Genomic DNA, 21,335 nt, shown 5'->3' with positions numbered 1-21,335 from the left:
TGTATTCCTTGGTGCAAACCTGTGAGATACATAGGGTATTCCCACTCCACGGATGAGGAAAATGAGACTCCTAGACGTCAGTTACTTTCCTACGGGGTCATTATACTACTATTAGTAGTGGTAAGACAATACTGATGATGGTGATGATAACAATAACGAATATTTATTCAATACTTACTCTGTGCCAGGTACCTTTAGGGTGCTTACATGTATGCATTCATTTCATCTTCACAACAACCTCACGATGTAGGTATTATCATTATGATAATCACTTTATAGATGGGGAACTAAGGCAGAGTTTAAGTGCCTACCCAAGGTTTCAGAGCTTATAAGTAATAGAGCAAGGTTTGGATCCTGGCAGTCTGGTTCCAGAGTTCATGCTGTTAATTAACTACTACACTATTTTTTCTTCAGTATAAGAAATGCTGAGGATGAAAGGCTGGCTTTGTAGTTTTGTCTTCTGATTTTTTTCATAATAGCACATTATACTACGTCTGTAATGATGCAACCTTCAATTGTTCAATTTTGGTTTGTTATTGACTAGAGTATTAGTCCAAGTACGAATACTGATAGCTCTAATAAGTTTGATATTTCACTGCACTTTTAAAATATGTAAGAGCATACAATTTTTTAGCAGAGCAAAGTAGGTAAAGAAAAGGAATAATGAGATTACTTTACAGCAGTAGTTACCATAATTTAGCATGCATTAAAATCATTACTGCAGAAAGCCAGTTAAAATGCAGATTCCAGGGACCCAATACCCAAAGATGGTGATTCACCAAGTTTCAGGTAGGTTTCTGGAATCTTCATTTTTAATAAGCATACACCCCTACCATCTTGCCTCTGAAAGGCTGAGAAACATCTATTCATAAGCTGCCATCACCCCAGTCTGATTCTATAGGGAATACATTTTTTGTAATATTTCAGGATGTGAGAAAGTTTGGATACAGAATTCATAGGACTCTGCTACACAAGGTCATCAGTGCTATTCCATTAAATTAAAAAATCTAATTCTTCGGAGTATTTCACAGAAGTCTATAAGAATTTACTATGCAGAACTAGATTCTGTATAACTTTAATCTCTTCATGTGGTCTTGCAGAGTAAGTTTTAAATATTTCAGTTCTGACGGAGATATTTTTTTTCAGAGCTGAATTAGTTACTTCTGCTGGTTCCTTTTCAAAAGGAACTGAAATCACTCTTCTGACCATTTATACTGGGTATGGGGGTTACTGATCTCAGTCGCTGAAGAGGGACACACTCAAGTAAAACTAACAGGTGGGAAATCTGCCACCCCAAACTGTTATGCTATGTAACACATCACTGGGTGCATGCTCCCCTTGCCCCCTGCCTTGTTTCTTTTTTCACCCTCACCTGGAAAGCCCTTCCATTTATCTTCAACCTACTTAGTTACTTTTGTCCTTCAAATTCCAGTTCAGGGGTCACCATTGGAGTATTCTGGCCTCTGATCTCCCTCTTCTTGCTGTAGATCATGTAGTCTGTACGATATAATCTGTTATTAAAACCTGGACCCTCTGATGTATATTATTATTTCATGTATGTTTGTCTTACCTTCCCAAATAATAGTTAACTTTACTACGGGTAGAGACAATGACCCAAATACCATATTTACATCAGTTAGCCTCATGATTAGCAAAAAATAGACATTTCAACAGGTGCTCCCTCACTGATCTGGGGCGCAGTTTTCAAAATGAACATGAAGCTGAAATCTTGGCTTCATTTGTGGCATTTTTATAAAGCTGACTTAGTCATTTAACATCTGTACACATTGTAACTTTCATTCTAGATGTGGAAATTCTTTTAAAATTTGTGGCAAAAACCAAGCTCGTACCCTGATCATCTGACACAATTTGTTTCTCCTTACCGATATCCTGGGCATCCTGGTTGCTCTGTCTTGCTCTCATCTGCAGCTGGAACTTATGCTGGGAAGAGCAGAGGTGTAGCAGGTACTGGCACACCTTACTGTTGTCTGTCTGGAAGGCATGTTTTATTCCATCTGATGTATTTTGCAATGTGATTTTCTTTTTCTACAATATTAATCAGGGGTACTATAATTAGGAGGTTTTCCTAACACATAACTAAATTCTGTAAACAATAATTAATAAGTACAAATATTATTTTTATTTCTCATTTAACACTCGTTAAGCATGAGTGTTCCTTGACCTGCATCTAAAATAAATATAGAAAACAGAACCCTGTTATTTTAAGAGATTCAGCAAATAAATCAAATTAATATCATTTGTCACTTTCAGATACTGTAGCCTAAATCAGACAGTATACCAGCTACCAGCAAGGGAAAAAGTTCTTTTAATGAGATTATTGGTATTTTGAGTTTACTGCAATGTTGACAAATACCATAACTGTTTGAAAAAGACATTACAAAAATATGTTCTTCGTGGGTAAGAAAATGAAATTCAACAAAAATTGATTTATTAAAAGAGCTGTGATTCTGTCAGGAAGAATTTTGGCAGCCTGAAGGCTGAGATGGAAATTGTGAAAAGTTAAAAGAAAATGTGGGAATAGAGAGCACCAGGTAACATGGCTGCTGGGATGAGAGATAAAACACATCAATATTTAGAGACAGAGTGATTCTTGCATTCAAATTCAGGGGAAACAGGAGAACCATCGGTTAGTGTTATCTCTTCTATGTTTCTTGAAAAATAAACGTCTCTTGTGTAAAGAGGGCATCCCAAAATGTTGCAACCTCTCTGGTGAGGCTTGCAGATGATTCGTACATCTTAAAAAACTAGCATTCAGCATGCCAGGAATCTAAGACTAATGTCTCTGGAGAACTGCTTAAGTCCAATTAGATTTTACTCCAGCTCTCGGCTGCTTCTGCTGTGTAAATTATTCCCTCTATCTACTAATGTCCCTTGTTTTCAAACGCAGGAATAGCCACAGAGAAGTCAAATTTGGTGAGGCTCACAAATGACACAATAACAGAATATTACTCAAACTTCAATCATGCAGGTGCCTTCTTCATAATTTCTGATCGTGTTAATTTATAAATTTTTTTAAAAAATATTTTATTTATTTATTTGAGAGAGAGAGAGAGAGCACAAGCAGAGGGAGTGGCAGGCAGAGGCAGAGGGAGAAGCAGGCTCCCCACAGAGCAGGGGGAGCCCGATGTGGGACTCGATCCTAGGACCCCGGGATCATGACCTGAGCTGAAGGCAGTTGCTTAACCAACTGAGCCACCCAGGCGTCCCAATTTATAAATTTTTAAATTGACTTTGCTTATATAAATTCACTTAAACTTTATATCACAGCTACAAATACAAAACCAGTACCACTTGCCATAAATAGAATCCAGCTATTAAAAATATGTAATCAGGGGCACCTAGGTGGCTCCGTTGGTTAAGCATCTGCCTTTAGCTAAGGTCATGATCTCAGGATCCTGGGATAGAGCCCTGCCTGGGGCTCCCTGCTCAGTAGGGTATCTGCTTCTCTCTCTCCCTCTGCCCCTGGCCCTTGCTCATGCTATCTCAAATAAATAAATATTTAAAAAAGTATATGCAATCAGTGCAATAAAAACAAAATAAGGTTATTAAATTCTAGCTGGATATGTTATCAGTGAAATCTCTGGGACCCTGTTCTCTCTTTCCTAAAAAAGGAAATCAGCAAGTATAAAAGAGGAGTTAAAAGAATCAGTAGCACCAAACTAGTCTCTTGACTATCAGTAGTATACCTAGTGACAATTCAAATAGTTGGGGAATTTTTTTTCCAAACAAACATAACCACTGTCAAATAATTCCCTAGGATATTTTTCTCCAAAGTTGTAAAGCTGTACAGGTTTGAAACAAATTATGAGAATAATTGATTCTAAGTATTTACTGATAAAATGGACAAGAAATGTGTCCAAGGGAATTCAATTGTGAAAGATGAGAAAGGCGAAGGAGGGTGACATTTCAATCTCCCCAGAGGCTAGTTGGGAGGGGCGGGAAGGAGGGTTAAAAAAGGAGCTCTGTGTTGGGGAAGGGACTCCGGGATAAACAAGTTTTGTTAAACACAAGAACAGTCTGCATGGGACTGTGGTCTATTCTCTATTACTAGAGATCTTTAAAAATGAGCTAATCAAAGCTAGTTCTATATATGGCAGGGCTGGTGTGATGGCTTGGCTAACAACAGAGAGCTGAATGCTAGACAATTTGATTTGTTGCCTTTTCTAAATTGGCCTAAATTAGATTTGTATTTAATTAATCTAAGGTTTCCTACCGATATTTGCTCTGCTAGCATTTCCACTGGGGAAGGTAAATTATACTAGGGCGATTTCCTGGTCTTGACAATCTTGGGAAGATGAGGCGGTCTGGGCTTTCCTGAGAGAACACATTATCATCTGGCAATCTTAGTGGTACCTCTGGGTTTCACAGGAAACCAACCAACTAACCAAGTCTAGAACTGATTTCAAAGGTCTCTAGGTTGAAAATTAACCAGGGTAAGTTGGGACCTTGAGATTGATATCCTTATAAGTGAGACCATATTTCAGCCCAAATATGAATTAGAGATGTCAGTAGTCTCTGAATACCATTAGGAAAACAAATAAATATCTTAACATATTTTTTTATTCACCTCTGGGGCTTCTCAATTGCATTTCAATGTTCAGACACTCTAACCACTTCCAAAATCAAAATATGCTTTTATGGCTCACTAACTTTCATAAACTTGATATTCTAAAACTTTACCTCCATATGGAATATACACTAAAACTTAAAACTGCAGAAAGTTCTGGGACATTAAAAACATTTTTAGGGGCGCCTGGGTGGCTCAGTCGTTAAGTGTCTGTCTTTAGCTCAGGTCATGATCTAGGGTCCTAGGATCGAGCCCCGCATTGGGCTCCCTGCTCAGCGGGAAGCCTGCTTCTCCCTCTCCTACTCCCCCTGCTTGTGTTCCCTCCCTCACGGTCTGTCAAATAAACAAATTAAAATCTTTAAATAAAAAAAAGTTTTTAGTTCATAAAATCCAATAAATCTCTGGACTGCTAAAATTCAAACATAGTTGCTGTGAGGAGCCCATTATTGAGCTAGACAAAATTTACGAGGATTAAAATAATTATTTTTCAAAATATATTAGAGGGGTTTCTCCATGTGAGAAGTAAGTATCCCAGAATTAAGTTCTGAATTAATAGAAAGTCAACCTGGTTGTAATTTAACTAAGTCAATTGAGTGTGTAACCAGCTGGGAATGTATATTATTCTTTTAAAAATCACTTCCTGAGAAAACTAAAACCAAATAAAGATCTCAGTAATACTTCCTACAACTAAGAAGAGTTAAATAGTATTAAAATGAAAAAAAAAGTATTAAAATGTATTAGCCCTACCAAATAGAAGGGTCTAAAGTTTACTTAAGGATAATCAATTAGTATGTAACATTTGAAATTGACAACACATATCTTAAAATATTATGAAAAGGAGTTTAAATGGACATACGGAAAAAGAAATCTTCTTGGTTTCCCTCCATGGAAAGCGAAGGACCAGTGTGCGAACTCCATTGTGAACCTCAAACACAAGGACACCTTTAGAACAGACTCCAAGCAATATTCCAGTTTGTGACTTTTTCTCAGGGTGCACTCGATGAAAATGAACTCCATATTCTGTCAGTCTCTGGCAGACCTGTTGAACATCAATAGCAATGCACCTTGGTAAAGGGTGACAAAGATATAGAAGGTGTACCACTGTAGTTTGATATGGAAAGGATAGTCTTTTCAACAAATGGTGCTGAAACAAATGGATATTCACAGGCAAGAAATCTTGACCCTCAATTACACCCAGTATATGAAAATTAACCCCAAATGGGTCATTGATCTAAATATAGGAATTAAAATCATAAAGCTTAGAAAATCTTTATGGGTATGGGTTTGACAAAGATTTCTTCGTGGGACATAAAAAACATGAACTATAGAATAAAAAATTGGTAAACTGAAACTTCTGCTCTTCAAAAGTCAGTGTTAAGAAAATATAAACGCAATGGGGCGCCTGGGTGGCTCAGTAAGTTAAGTGTCTGACTCTTGATTTCAGCTCAGGTCATGATCTCAGGGTTGCACGATAGAGCCCTGTATTGGCTCTGCACTCATTGGGGAGTCTCCTTAAGATTCTCTCTCTTGCCCCCCATCTCCCTCTCTCCAAAAAAAAAAAAAAAAAAAAAAAAGGAAAGGAAAAGAAAATATAAAGGCAGGCTACAGACTGGGAGGTAAATATATATCTGATAAAGGAACTGTATCCAGCATATATAAAAAGCATGTATTTCTCAGCAGTAAGGAGACATATAACCAGATACAAAGATGGGCAAAAGATTTTATTAGACACTTGAACAAAGAAGATACACGAATGGCAGATAAACACATGAAAAGATGCTCACCATAAATAGTAATTAGGGAAATACAAATTAACCTCACCACAATGATATACCACTACTTACCTATTTCAGTAGTTAAAGTGAAAAAGACTGAGCAGACCAAGTATTTTGAGGATGTGGAACAACTAGAAATCTCACACATTATTGGTAGTACTGTAAAATTGGACAACTACTTTAGAACAATTTGGCATTTTCTTATAAACATACACTTCCCATAGATCCCAGCAACCCTACTGTTAGGTAATTACTCAAAAGAAATAAAAACCATATGCTCACATCAAAATGTGTATTTGAAAGTTTATAAAAGCTTTATATCCATCAACTAATGAAGAAATAAACAGGTTGTTTATCTGTGCAGAGGGAAACTACCCAGCAAAAGAATGACAAAAAAACCCACAAAAACCAAAAACAAACCAACAACGACAACCAAAAAAATCCCCCAACAACAAAAAAACCACCACCACCAAAAAAACTGATACCACGGATGAATCTCAAAAGTATTATTTCTAAGTGAAAAGAGCAACTTTTCTACATAATGCATAATGCATAATTCTACATAATTGTGCTACAATTATGTATGTAACTTTTCTACAACTACATAATGCATAATTCTTTTTATGAAATTCTAGACAAGAAAAAACTATGGTGATAGAAAGGAGGTCAGTAGTTGCCAAGGGCTGGGGTGGTAGTGGTGGGGGATTAACTGCAAAGGGACATGAGGAAACTTTTTTGATTTTGGAAATGTGGGTTAGCAAGTCTTTGTCTTCATAGATACTTGTAGGGCTGGGAACCTTGGCTCTCTTCAATATGGAGCAAATGGAAGGCATAATGTTACATACTAGGGGGTTGAACCAGGAGAATGTTCTGAAAGTTTCTCTTCTCAACAGAATACTATACTTTCTATTCTTATTGGAAGTTAACACAATACTATCTTTCTCGATCATAAATGGACTATTTATCTGAGATCTCAAAGAAAGCTGATGGCAGAACTGGAACCATAAAGCCATTTTTTTCTGACCCCCTTCCATTATGTGAATTAGTCAGCATTCATGAAATACCGTTTTTAAAGGATATAATTGAATTTTAAGCCTTTTAAAAAACAAAGCAAAATAATTCTATCAAAAAATTCAGTTGTTGCTTCTTTACAATGTATTTTGATACATTTATATTGTATCTTGAGTATAGAGCAGAATAAAGGCAGAGAATTTATAGCCATGCAGATATAGGGTTCGAATTAGTTTTGCCCCACCTACCAGCCATTGACTTTGGGAATATTACATTTCCTCTTTGAGCTTTAGTCCTCTCTTTCACAGGATAATTAAAATACCAGGATTTTAGTCAGGAATAAATGAGATGAGATAATGCATAGTATCAGTTATTGGCACTTGAGCTTTTAGATACATATGTCCTCCAACATTTCTTGCTTACTTTGAAAAAGATATAAACTTTATCATTTGTAATCTTGCATGCTTACCTTTAAAAATTCTAACTCTGTCTCTTTTTCAGAAGCTCCCACATACGTATTATGCAATTTTGGTAACTCTTCTTTAACATAGGATAAATCAAGTTTCTCCATCACTCTGGGAGGCAAATAATGCTCCAGTCTAAAATAAGACACACCATGAACCTAGAAGAGAATGTTTTTATAAGCAATTCTGTTTGCCCTCTTCCTTCTATCTTAAAGTTCTTGCCTCAACCAAGAGGTAAGACACTTTTATTTAGACTGCTCCCTGAGGAATGAGTTTTAAAGGAAATGCATCATTCTTTCTCTTTCACTCGGTGAGGTAAAATGGCTGAACTGATTAGCAAGCTTAAACAGACAAGACAACAAGGGCCAAATGTCACTACAGTTAGGGTTAATGTTGTGAAGGATGCTACTCAAGTGGCACTGACTCTTGCCCCTTGCTTCCTCTTAGATCCACTTTTTTCAGGAACAACTGGCCTCAAACATCTGTTTTCTGTACAGTGAACTCTGCTAGGTTCTCAGCCCATTACTGCATGGATCCATGTGGAAGGCAGAAGATCCCTTTGACCCAGATTTGGTTGGTAACCCTTGTGCCTAGTATCTATTAATTAGAAATTGGGAGAAAGAAGGGTAAATGCTAGATATCCTGAAACTGTGAAACAGGAAATTTTACACAGAAAAAAGAAAAAGAGAGAGAAAAAGCTACACTGTATGACTTTACATACCAATGTACGTGGGGAATCTGGTCACTCTAAGGTACCAAACTAGCCTCAAAAATCTCCAGATATTGGGGTGCCTGCGTGGTGCAATTAGTTGAGCATCTGACTCGTGGTTTCAGCTCAGGTCATGATCTCAGGGCTGTGGGACTGGAACCCCATGTCAGGCTCCATGCTCAGCGTGGAGTCTGCTTGAGATTCTCTCTTGCTCTCCCTCTGCCCCTCCTGCACATTCTCTCTCTCAAATACATCTTAAAAACAACAACTCCAGATCTAAATAGCAAACACATCATCCAGGTTCAGTTTTTAATTATGCTGAGGATAAAAATATCATAATGAAAGTGGCCCTGGAGAAAAAAATAAATAAATCCTACCTCTGGTTGATAATCTCCGTATTCAGCCTGGAGAGCCAAGGATGCCAGCAATAAAGAAGTCTCATCATCACAATGCATCCTCTCCTCCAAGATATCCTTTCGCAGTTGAAGATAATACTGATGACAGGTCAGGGTATGTCTGGAAAAATAAATGCACACTAAACATCTAGGCTTTACCTTGAATCTGGAGAGATTTTTATTATTGGCATATAAGTTGAGTTCCCAAGATGGTTTATTATTAATCGTTTAAGGCACAAGAATTTAATAAACTATGTGGAAGGAAATATTTCTTTTATGATAGAGAAGACATTTACTGAATCAAATAATTCAGTATCAGTAAACTAAAGGGTCCAAAGACCAGAAGCCGAAAAGATAAAAATAGAAACTTGTGTACTCACTGTATTAGACTAACATCATCCATGAAAAATTTAATTCGGAAAAACAAAGTAAAATTAACAGCGGCTTTGCTCTTTTTCTTTGGTTCTTCTTTCCATCCCTCTGGGGCCACTTTGGTTAATTTTAAATCAGGATCAACAAAGAAATATTCATTATCTAAAACAGAATGAGAAAACACTCAGATAAAAATACTTCAATGTTTTCTTCTGATTCCTAAGTAGTTTTTTTTTTTTTTTTTTTTTTTGCGGGGCGGGGGGAATCAGACTTGCACAAAATAGTTTCACACAAGAATAAAACAAGATTGTTAAGTATGGCAGGGAATGCTGAGGGCAACTGCCTACAGATTGGGGGCAATAGGATATGTCTGAGTCTTTTAAGATAGGGTTCTAAAGGCAGACAGAACTAGATTCAAACCCACCACATCACTTACTATCTGTGCGACACTGACTAAATTATTTAACCTTTCTAGACATCAATTTTCTTGTCTGTAAAATCAGGATAGTGCTAATTCCTGCCTTATTGTATTATTGTAGGGATCAAATGACCTAAGCCATATAAAACACTTGGTAAAGCATGTGGCATATGGTAAGCATTCAATAAATATTATTTATTATTATTGAGCTTCCAAGTGAAACCTAGGAGAAAAAATACTCATTTGATTTTTTTCATTTTGTAATTCCATCTAAATATTATTGACTCTTTCCAAATAAAAGGTTTTCAATAAAATCTGACTTATCCAGAAGGTTCAAGAAATTAGGTATACTATAAACAGAAATTCTGATTAATTATTCATGTGAATGGTATTACCTGATTAGTCTAAACTTGTAAGTAGTAAAGTGACAGAACATTAGTAGGCACTAACTGAATGTTTACTGGATGACTCTACAAAGTGAACTATTAGTTTTTAAGAAACAAGAATTCAATAAACTAAATTGAAGGAAACATTTCTTTTGTGAAAAAGGACATTATCCTAATCTTGTAGGGTTTTAAGATAATTTGATCCTCAACTGCAATTTATGGTACTCTGTTGCCTAAGGTAAGTTAAATTTTGAGGTAAATAGGAATTTGAAATATTGAAGAATAATTTATAAATACAATGATTTATTGAAGCCCAACTCTAAAACAATAAGAAGCTATGGAAATTCTAACTGATAAATAGGAGTGATTTCTACTGAAGCTCTGCTCTGAGGCCACTGGGAATGCCACAAAGTTCAGTGCATGTAAAGTTTAAAAAATATGTAAAATGATGTATTTGCAGTCACGAAGTGAAAACATTTAAAAGACACTATGCTTTTAAGATAGTAGGCTAAAGAAACTGATGTGGAGATTCAGATAGGATCCTGCTATATATTTAAATTCAGATTAGCAGAATACTAATTTCTAGAGTATATATATAGGCAACTGACATATACAACGGTCCCCAAAATATAATAATTAAAATCCACTTTAGTATACTGAGCTTAAAGGTCAGGTATAGAAGATGCTAAAAGACACAGCTATTAAAACAATGAACCTAGGGGCGCCTGGGCGGCTCAGTCATTAAGCACCTGCCTTCGGCTCAGGTCATGATCTCAGGGTCCTGGAATTGAGCCCAGCATCGGGCTCCCTGCTCAGCGGGAAGCCTGCTTCTCCCTCTCCCACTCCCCCTGCTTGTGTTCCTTCTCTCGCTGTGTCTCTTTCTGACAAATAAATACATAAAATCTTAAAAAACAAAAACAAAAACACAATGAACCTAGTTAGGAGAAGGGAGTTCACAACTCCTACCTTCTCAATGCTGACATGTTCATGTAGTTAACATTTCCCAAAACAAGCTGGGCAATAACAGGTATGAAAGCTTGTTGCCAAGTTTCCATACTACACCCTGAACTTAAAATATCTTGGTACCTTTGAGGGTAGCTAAAGCAAACAAATGATGTTCCACTAAGCCAATGTGGGCCACAATCATATCAAACACATCTTTACATATAGTTTTGGTATCACAAGTCAGTTCCAGTCTCTGCCCACTCAGAAGCATTATGTTTACTTTTCTTCGGTTATCTTCATTCTTTCCTTTCTTGGCCTACAATTGAAAAAAAGAAAATGAATGACATCCATTAAAGTAAACATTATAAGAATTTTAACTTTTTTTTAAAAAGTCATTACTGAAATTATTTTCTAAGAGTGACACAAGTTGGTTTTATTACTTACAAGGATAGACCGTGGCAAATCCAAAGATATGAATGGCTCAATCGTCATCTTCACAAACTCAGGGCCAAAGAAATTCTGCGAATTACATAAGTAGAATCAACAGTTTTTACCTTTTAATCTAGGTCTTTCCTTAGAAGGCAAATATAATAATAATAATAATAATAATAATAAATTACATGTAAAGCCACCACAATAGAACTAGGTGATCTGAAACAAATGTAGCAACATTTAATAAAGAAGTATGGTGGCTTTTACGAAGGACAGGAATGGAATATGCCTTACACCTAATGTAAATAGAAGTTCTTCCTCAGTTTCATTTTTTACCAGTGATGTCAAATGTAAAGACTTGCTTCATACTGTTTTACAAATTTTGCATTTTTTGGCCTTCAGATAAACTCAGACTGTCAAAAAAAAAATAGTAGCCTTAATTACTGAAGTAATATAGAGTTATCAAGCTCATGATAAGGATTTGGTTTAGTACTGCTAAGGTGTGAAGTGATTGAACACAATCTCATTTTGTTTTAGAGAGTGATATTTCACGTATTCTATAAATCATAGTTAAAGGACATCTACTTTGTAATTACAAAATACACATATCCATTCATAATCATGTGCTTGGAACTCTGTGACACTCACTGTCTTGTTTTTTTTCTAAATAGTTGACAGGGATATTACAGATATCAGCCTTTGTTCCCTATTGCTACCCCCAGTGAGAAAACATTATCTCAGGAGACAGGGGAGACTCAGTAGCTGGGGAAAGTGGAGTCCACACACTTCATTTACTGCTTCTTAATCTACTTTTTGCCTGTACCTCTTGTATATCCAGAAGTTTCTGCCAAAAGTGATAACTGGTTGAGGAAATAACTTAAAAAAAGTTAGATTCCAGGTGGGAGCAGGATTCAGAACAGACTGAAAGATAATGTGCAAATGGGCAAAAAGTAAAATGAAAGGGCTAATCTTGAGGCCAAAGGCAGGTGGTGTGTGTGTGTGTGTGTGTGTGTGTGTGTGTGTGTGTGTGTGTGCATGTGTGCACGCATGAGCGCATGTGCAGTAATGTGCATGCATGAGTTTGCACTCAGGAAGTTTACTGGTTTTATTTTTGTTGGTTTCTTCTTTGGTTGCTTGATGTGGGAATTCTATCCAATTAACCAAGTGTGGAACATGTGACAGATACCATTTAAGTAAAACATTAACTTTAAGGGTTTGTTAATACTCAACCAGCCAGTAGGACACATTTTAAATGAGAAAAGAAATAGAGCAGAAAAAAAGAAAATGGTCTGCCTTGGGGAATACAGAATCTAATACAGATCAACTAAAGCTACAGTGTATAAACAAGTTAAAATGTCTCTGCACCAAAAGTAACCTAGAAAAAATCAAATACTTATGTTTTGGGAAAGAACATTAATTAAATGGTGTAATTGTTCCTTCAAATACTAGCACTGTTCCTCAGCACTAAAAACATACCCTTCCTGCTCTTTTCAGAAAAAACACGTGGTCCTTTAATGACCACCAGTTCACATTCTGTAGTCACTGATATAGTATGTCTTTGATGAAGAGATGTTTGTTTTTGAAATAGCCAGAAACTGACTGCCTAAAAGGAAACACAGGTTTTTAGTGAGATGGCGCATAACAGTGGCATACTGTGAAGATAGAGGATACCATTTATGAATCTCTAATAAGCTATGTTCTACATTAGCTCTCTAAAATTATGATTTAGGAAAAAGGTGTATATACATATATATATATGTGCTCGTTATAGTGTATACATGCGTTTAATTACTGGAAGCCCACATTATTTTGTATGATATCTTGCCTAGTTCTTAATTTTGACAAAGATATTGGTGATAATGATAAATCGATGAGGGCCTATTGAGTTTCTTCCTTTCAGCTTAATCATATTTTATTGGAATCTAACAATTTTAAAAGTTGACAATATCTTATAAATTACAACCCAATTCCACATTTAAAAAATTAGCACAATAAAGAACAAAGTGGTTTAAAAATGTGCCTAAAATCATATAACAGCATTATTAACAATAGAAACCAAGTCTTTGAATTTGTGGTTCAAACAATTTTTACCACCCAGTACTGTTTCTTCTCCTTAGAAAACTGTGAGGGAAATTTGAATTCTATCAACCCTAGGTAATACAAATATGCTTTTGAGACAATTCTTTGAAACAAGCAAAAAACAAAACAAAACAAAAACCCAAAACAGAATGTGGATAATACACAAGTACAGAACTAAAAAAAAAAAATTCATCCTAGATTTTATCACTTTTACTACTATGTATTTCATGTTTGAAGAATTATTTGTATAGGAACAATACAAACAAGATACTGCCTCACCTATCAAATTGGTGATGATAAAAAAAAGAATGACAATAACCAGAGGAGGTAAGAATATGGTGAATCAGGCATGAACACAGGAAGCATACATTTGTACAAACATTGTGAAGGGCAATTTGACAATATGTAACAAATGTCTTAAAATGCGCTTGCCTTTGACTTGGCTATTCTACTTGGAGGAAGCTACCCGCAAAGATTTAGCTAAAGGGATGTTCATCAGAGCATTGCTTGCAACAGCAACAACAAATTAGAAATATTTTCAATGTCCAGCGGCGCCTGGGTGGTTCAGGTGGTTACGCATCTGCCTTCGGCTCAGGTCCTAATCTCAGGGTCCTGGGATTGAGCCCGTATTGGAGTCCCGCATCAGGCTCCCTGCTCAGCAGGGAGTCTGCTTCTTCCTCTCCCTCTCTCCTCCCATCCCCCACTCCTGCTCTCTCTCAAATAAATAAAACTTTAAAAGAAAAAAAATATTTTCAATGTCCAATAATTGGAAACTGATTGAAGAAATCATGGTACATGATAAATTCACATAATGAAGTACCTTACAGCCCTTAACAATAATAATATACAAGGTGTAAAATGTTCAAGATATTTTACATGAGAAGACTGTTAATTTTGAGCTTATGTTTATAAAAATTTATAGGACAGGGTGCCTGGGTGGCTCAGTCGTTAAGCGTCTGCCTTCGGGTCAGGTCATGGTCCCAGGGTCCTGGGATTGAGCCCCGCATCGGGCTCCCTGCTCCGCGGGAAGCCTGCTTCTCCCTCTCCCACTCCCCCTGCTTGTGTTCCCTCTCTCACTGTGTCTCTCTCTGTCAAATGAATAAAAATCCTAAAATATATATATATACATATATATATATATATATATATATATTTATATAGGGCATATGTTGAAAGAAAAGTAAACTAACTAAACACATTAAAAAAAATCCCCCCCCATACAGGATGCAGATTTGTTTCTTTTGTCTTTCAATATTGTAATACAAAGATACAATGCTTGAAGCTCATGTGATCATCTTTTGATTACAAAGTAAATCACTATCAACATTCTGAGAAAGGCAGAGCAGAAAGATGGAATGTACTTGATAATTCCTGAGTTTCTGAATCAATCCTGAACTCTATTCCTGATTTTCTTGGTTTCAGAGATAATAAATTCCTTAATATTAAGAGATAATCCCCTACAATACTGAATAAATCCAGTTGACTTTAAGGATCATAAATATACTTTAAAAATATACAGTATATTTAGAATATCTTATTCTAAATCCATCTAATGTTATTTTAAAAATGAAATAATGAAACAGCTAAATATTTAGTTTAATATCAACCAACATAATATCAACTGACATTTAACACCAGTGGAATTAATATGGGATTTCGATTTCATCTATAGGGAATTTCAGGACACCTACGAATTTAAAAGTGTTTTGCATAACATGTTCCTATGTGTAAGTTAACTAACTGGAATTTTTTTTTAAAGATTTTATTTATTTATTTGAGAGATTTATTTGAGAGCGAGAGCATGAGCAGTGGGGAGGGGCAGAGGGAGAGGAAGCAGCAGACTCCCAGCTGAGGAGGGAGCCCTATGCGGAACTTGATCCCAGGACCCCAAGATCGTGACCTGAGCTGAAGGCAGATGCTTAACTGACTGAGCCACCCAGGTGCTCAACTAACTGGAATTTAAGTAAAAACTTAAAAAAAAAAAAAAATTTCCCTGTGAGACCTAGTTTAAATGCAGTAATCTGAGAATTAACTTACCCTCAGTTTTCTTTGGGTCATGGCTGTTTCAAGGGCCATTTCTCTTAAGGGATCCCTGCTGATGTCAAGCATAGAGGCTTTGATTGTGTCTCCTGGATACAGGCTCAGCCGAGACTGTCTAAGGGCCATTCTGGCTTGCAGCTGCATCATTTCTTCTTCTTGCCGTTTTAGCATAATCTCTTGATTAATTACATTGCCTTCAAGGGGTGTTTCATATTGTCTACTGTGTAGAAACGAGACGGAAACAATTATTTTAACCTAATCAAGAAAGAAAAACAGGTTAAGTAAGGGATCAAGAATTTAAACAATTTTTATTTTGTCTTCTGAGAAGAACCGTTGCAGTAACATTTCAATCCTACTTTTAAACTACTGATAATAGTAGGCTGTCCAATTTCCACTGGATAGATCTACATGCTCCACCTCTTCTCTAAACATTCTAGCATCCTCTGAAAACTGCTTCCACTGCAGTTCTCTTCAGATGGGGCTGTTTATTCTTATAGTCCTGTACCACTGGGCCTGGAAATAGGATAGAGATTCCCCTTCTTTATTTAAGATTTATTTATTTGAGAGAGAGAGAAAGAGCAAGCACAAGCAGGAGGGCAGAGAGAGGGAGAGACAATCTGAAGCAGACTCCGTGCTGAGCATGCAGCCTGATGTGGGGCTAGATCTCACGATCCTGAGACTACAACCCTAGCCAAAACCAAGAGTTGGATGCTCAACTGACTTTGCCACTCAGGTGCCCCTAGATTTCTCTTAATTCTTATTTCAGCTTCCAGACCATTGCTGACCTATAATAGCTCCCAACTTCCCTGAAATACATGCTATGAAATCACTTAATCCACTGCTCTGCTTTTGCTCTAGACATTTAATTATCCTACTGGTCAAGTCTCCCTTATTCATTAAAGATTTAAGTACCTGACTCAGTCCTTTCCACTGTCAGTAGTCCTGTCATCATTCAAGATGGTGTTATACAGACTGAGGAGTCCTCCCAACACTCTGCCCCCACCCCCCGCCCCCGGACAGCCAGCCATCTACTCCCATGGTTATGCTGCTGATAAATAATAATTGCACTACCTCGAAAATGTCCTATTTCTACCCTCCAATGGCTTCTCTATCTAATCTTATTTTTTTTAGCTCACTACCTCTAATATCCTTCTTGAAATAATTCATTGACTCCAGCACTTTCTCTATTACCCTTCTCTTGCCCTTACACTGCTTGAATTCCAAGGCCCATCATTAAAATCACTCCTTTGCAGACAATCTCAACTCTCATGAAACTGCAGAACCATGCTGACTGATCTCACTGGGCTCTCAGCACTATCTGGCAACTCATTTTCTTAGAGAACTATTTTATACCTTCTTCCTTCCCTTTTCTTCTCAAAGCTCAAATACTCTCTCCCTTGTTCTCTCTACTGACGATCTTTCCTCAGTTTTCTTGGTGAACTAAGCAGCAATCAGGAAATAACTTCCTCATCCTTCTACCACCAAACTTTCCAGATCTCCATCCATATGTTTTTGTCTTCTTTTCGGTAACCACGATGGCTCTCCTGCACCCTTACAGAGGCTTGATACCTCTCCTGGGCATGGAATTCCATCCCCTCTCCTACTAGTCAGAGACTTTGCCCCTGCAGTTATCCCCTCATGTGCATCCCTAATATCATACACTATGTTATTCTCACTAGTCTACAAACATGATATACTATTTCTTACTCAGAACAAAAAAAATCCTCCTTTGGTTATACATCCCCTTTTGGACTCATCCCATTCTTTCCTTCTGTTTTTTAGGGTAAATCTCTTCAAACTGCCATTTAAGTTTTTTTTACCTCTACTTCATCTCCCACTCTCTTGGACGCAGACCAGTAGTTTTAGTCCCTACTATTCCACCAAAGCTGTTCACAAAAATGAGTGAACTCGTTATCAAAGCCAAAGGATAATTCTCAATTTTCATTTTACTTGACCTCTAAGCACCAAAAGACACAGTTGCTCAGTCCTTCCTACTCTTTTTGTTTTGTTTCAGAGGTGGGGAGGGACAGAGGGAGAGAGAGAATCCTAAGCAGGCTCCACATGCAGCATGGCGCCTGAAATGGGGCTCCATCTCGTGACCCTGAGGATCATGACTTGAGCTGAAATCAAGAGCCAGACGTTTAAATGACTGAGCTACCTAGGTGTAGTCCTTCCATAGTCTTAAAACATTTCCCTTCTGGAAAACCATGCTCTTTTTATTTTCCTTCTACTTTACTGGCTTTTCCTTCTTGGTCTCTTTTGTTGGCACCTCCTTCATTCCTAATCTCCTAGTTTTAGACTACAATAGTGCTCAGATCTCCAGATTTTCCTAGTCTCCATATATACTCCATACCTACATGATCTTATCTAGTTACATGGCCTTAATTACTTTATATATGCCTATAATTCAGTCTCTCCTCTGAATTCTAATTTTATTTGCCTAGGTGAGTGTTCTACTTGGATGTTAATATGCATCTTTAGGCTACTATGTCTCAAATCAGATTCTTGATATTTTTCTCCTTGTCCAACCTTTTCTCAATCATTCACCAGTTGCTTAGAACGTAACTGGGAGTCATTCTTGATTCCTCAATCCTAAAAAATCCCCTATCTGATTGGGCAGCAAATCCTGAAAGCCCAACCTTGAAAATATCTACATCTGACTCTTCTCTATCACTAGCAATCTAATCTGGGCTAAATCCATCCAAATGGATGTGGGGCTAGATCTTATTACTTCCAACTGGGCTTTTACTCTTGTTAACTGTTCTTCAAAGAACAGAGCAGAGTAATCCCATTAAATGTAAATTAGATCTATGTTTTCAAGCCACTCAATGGCTTCCCATCATACATCCAAATTGTTCACTTAAGCTTCTGAGGTATGACATGGTTTGGATTCTGGTTACTACCCACTCTGCCTTTCTCTCATCCTGCTGCACCCACACTGTCCTTCCTGTATTCCTCTGACATGCAACACATCTCCCATAACTCAAGGACTTTGCTCTTGTCATTCCTTTTGTCTGGAAGGCACCCCGTCTCCTGCTATATGCACAGTTCACCCCAACACTTAAAATAGTTTTCTGTCCAAATACAATCCTTGGGAGAGGCCTCCTCTAATCACCCTACCTATGTATAAAAGAACTTGGACATCACAACCCTGCACTCTCTATCCCTTAAGTCTGCTTTCTTTTTTTTTTTTTTTTACTGTCTTTTCCAATTAAAATTTTTATTATTGAAGTGTAGTTGATATACAATGGTATATTAGTTTCAGGTGAACAACATGGTAATATGACAATTCTGTATCACTCAATGCTAATGTTAAGTGTAGTCACCATACAAAGTTATTACAGTATTACTTCTTCCCAATGTTGTATTTTCTATTTCTGTGACTTAACTTATTTTATAACTGGAAGACTGTACCTCTTAATCCCCTTCAGTTATTTCACTCCCTCCCCACTTTCACAATCAAGTTTGTTCTCTGTATTAATAAGTCGGTTTCTGTTTTGTTAGTTCATTTGTTTTGTTTTTTAGATTCCACATATAAATGAAATCATATGGCATTTGTCCTTGACTTTTTTCCACTTAGCATAATACCCTCTGGGTCCATCCATGTTGTCGCAAATGGCAAGATCTCATTCTTTTTTACGGCTGAGTAATATTCCAGGGTGTGTGTGTGTGTGTGTGTGTGTGTGTCTTCTTTATCCATTCATCTACTGATGGGCACTTGGGTTGCTTCCACATCTTGGCTATTGTAAATAGTGTTGTAGTAAACATAGAGGTGCAAATATATTTTTAAATTGGTGTTTTCATTTCCTTTGGGTAAATATCCACTAGTGGAATTATTGGATCATATGGTATTTCTATTTTTAATTTTTTGAGGAACCTCCATACTGTTTTCCACAGTGGTTGCACCACTTTACATTCCCACCAACTGTGCATGGGGATTCCTTTTTCTCCACATCCTCGCCAACACTTGTTTCTTGTCTTCTTACTTTTAGGCATTCTGGCAGGTGTAAGGTGATACTGCATTGTGGTTTTGATTTGCATTTCCCTGATGATTAATGATGTTGAGCATCTTTTCATGTGCCTACTGGCCATCTGTATGTGTTCTTTGGAAAAATGTCTATTCTGATCCTCTGCCCATTTTTAAATTGGATCATTTGACTTTTTTTGGTGTTGAGTTGTATATAATTTATACATCTTGGGTATGATCCCTTATCAGAAATATCACTTATAAATATCTTCTCCCCATCAGTAGGTTGACTTTTCATTTTGTTGATCACTGTTTGCCTCTATGTGTACTCTCTATCCCCTTAGCCTGCTTTTCTTTAAAGCACCATCATTATCTGATGGTGCATTTACTTACTTGTTTTTTAATGGTTTACTGGCTATCTCTCAGCCCTAGAAATTACTTTGAGGGACCCGTTTTCTTGTTTTTTTTTTTTCATGACTCTATCTCCAGTACCTAAAAGTTCCCAGTACATGGTAGGTGCACAGCAATCATTTCTTGAGCAAATGACAGAATGGAATTTTATGGCTCTTTCACTTAATGGGGGGTCAAGGATAATAATAAGAATCTGAATCTATACATTTTAACTTGCACCTGTTGGTTTCATTAAATATATTAGCCTTCTTGTTCAAAGTTAAGTCGGAAAAATAGGCTACCTCCTCAAGCAGATAGGCACAAAAACACTGGGAATTGTACTATGTATAAACTGTACTTCAAAAGTTAACACAGAAAAAACTTAGAGATGTTCTTTGGAAAACAGCTTTGAATATCCTTTTTGGTCACTGAAAGACACTTTTGATAACTCAGAATCAAAAAGTTACTCATTCTGCTGTATCTGACTCATAATTTCCTGTTAATTTCCCCCTACCCCCTATGATACAAATCAACAGCACTGCCTGGATCTGTTTTTCCATTTCATTCTAGCTAAAGGGAATGGAAATTTTTATAAAGAAGCATGCAACATGTCTAAATACAGCACTATTTATAGATCTCACAAATATATGACCTAAAGAACAAAATAGGACCTCCTAATTGTGTGCCAGCATGCTAAGGATGTTATTAGAAACCTTTGTTCACATTCAGAAAATTCTGCACTTGAATAAGGAATTTAAAGTATTTTACTTAATGTGTTTGTCGGTGGGCAGAAAAGGGGGATGGGACTTGTCTAAAGGAAGTAGAATTTAGCATCTTATATTAAATATAACATATACACAGATTTAACAACCTACTTTTCCTTGAAATATTTTTTTGTGTATGTCTTTATCTAATGGAGATGCTATGAATGCCACATTGAGTTTTTTTTTCCCTCTTAAAGTGTGAAATAAAAGATAGTTTATCATTAGAACATGATTTAATGAACTAAAGTGACTTTAAAGTTAATGTCTCCTAGGGGCACCTGGATGGCTCAGTCGTTAAGTATCTGCCTTCGGCTCAGGTCGTGATCCCACGGTCCTGGGATCAAGCCCTGCATCTGGCCCCCTGCTCCGCGGGAAGCCTGCTTCTCCCTCTCCCATTCCCCCTGCTTGTGTTCCCTCTCTCGCTGTGTCTCCCTCTGTCAAATAAATAAATAAAATCTTTAAAAAAATAAAGTTAATGTCTCCTAAAAATAAAACTTGGAAACAGTTGAAACAAATATTCTCTCATAATCTTTTGAGGTAACTTATTAAGAAAATTGAAATAAGACTCACAAAATGATTTAATTTTATTTGGAGGAATAT

At 36.8% G+C, this 21,335-nt stretch overlaps 1 protein-coding gene across 17 annotated transcripts in view; it reads right to left on the bottom strand.

Annotated features, from left to right (window-relative positions):
* The window catches only part of PTPN13 (protein tyrosine phosphatase non-receptor type 13), a 204,381-nt gene that overhangs the window by 65,532 nt on the left and 117,514 nt on the right, over window positions 1-21,335 (bottom strand). For 15 of the 17 annotated variants that reach the window (XM_073891890.1, XM_073891894.1, XM_025887126.2 and 12 more), the window contains 8 exons: window positions 15,612-15,834; window positions 11,508-11,582; window positions 11,205-11,379; window positions 9,323-9,476; window positions 8,925-9,063; window positions 7,844-7,996; window positions 5,445-5,627; window positions 1,884-2,046 (listed from right to left, as the gene is read on the bottom strand). In XM_073891890.1, the coding sequence (XP_073747991.1) occupies window positions 1,884-2,046; window positions 5,445-5,627; window positions 7,844-7,996; window positions 8,925-9,063; window positions 9,323-9,476; window positions 11,205-11,379; window positions 11,508-11,582; window positions 15,612-15,834 (1,265 nt within the window). The remainder of the gene's footprint in view (window positions 1-1,883; window positions 2,047-5,444; window positions 5,628-7,843; window positions 7,997-8,924; window positions 9,064-9,322; window positions 9,477-11,204; window positions 11,380-11,507; window positions 11,583-15,611; window positions 15,835-21,335) is intronic. The other 2 variants (XM_073891892.1, XM_025887128.2) reach the window with 1 other exon arrangement.

This window comes from Callorhinus ursinus, unplaced genomic scaffold (assembly GCF_003265705.2).
Source record: "Callorhinus ursinus isolate GAN/ISIS: 27379988/994484 unplaced genomic scaffold, GSC_fseal_2.0 scaffold4, whole genome shotgun sequence".
Lineage (NCBI taxonomy): Eukaryota > Metazoa > Chordata > Mammalia > Carnivora > Otariidae > Callorhinus > Callorhinus ursinus.
The sequence above is the reverse complement of the archived record's forward strand: the minus strand, read 5'-3'. Positions and strand labels throughout refer to the sequence as shown.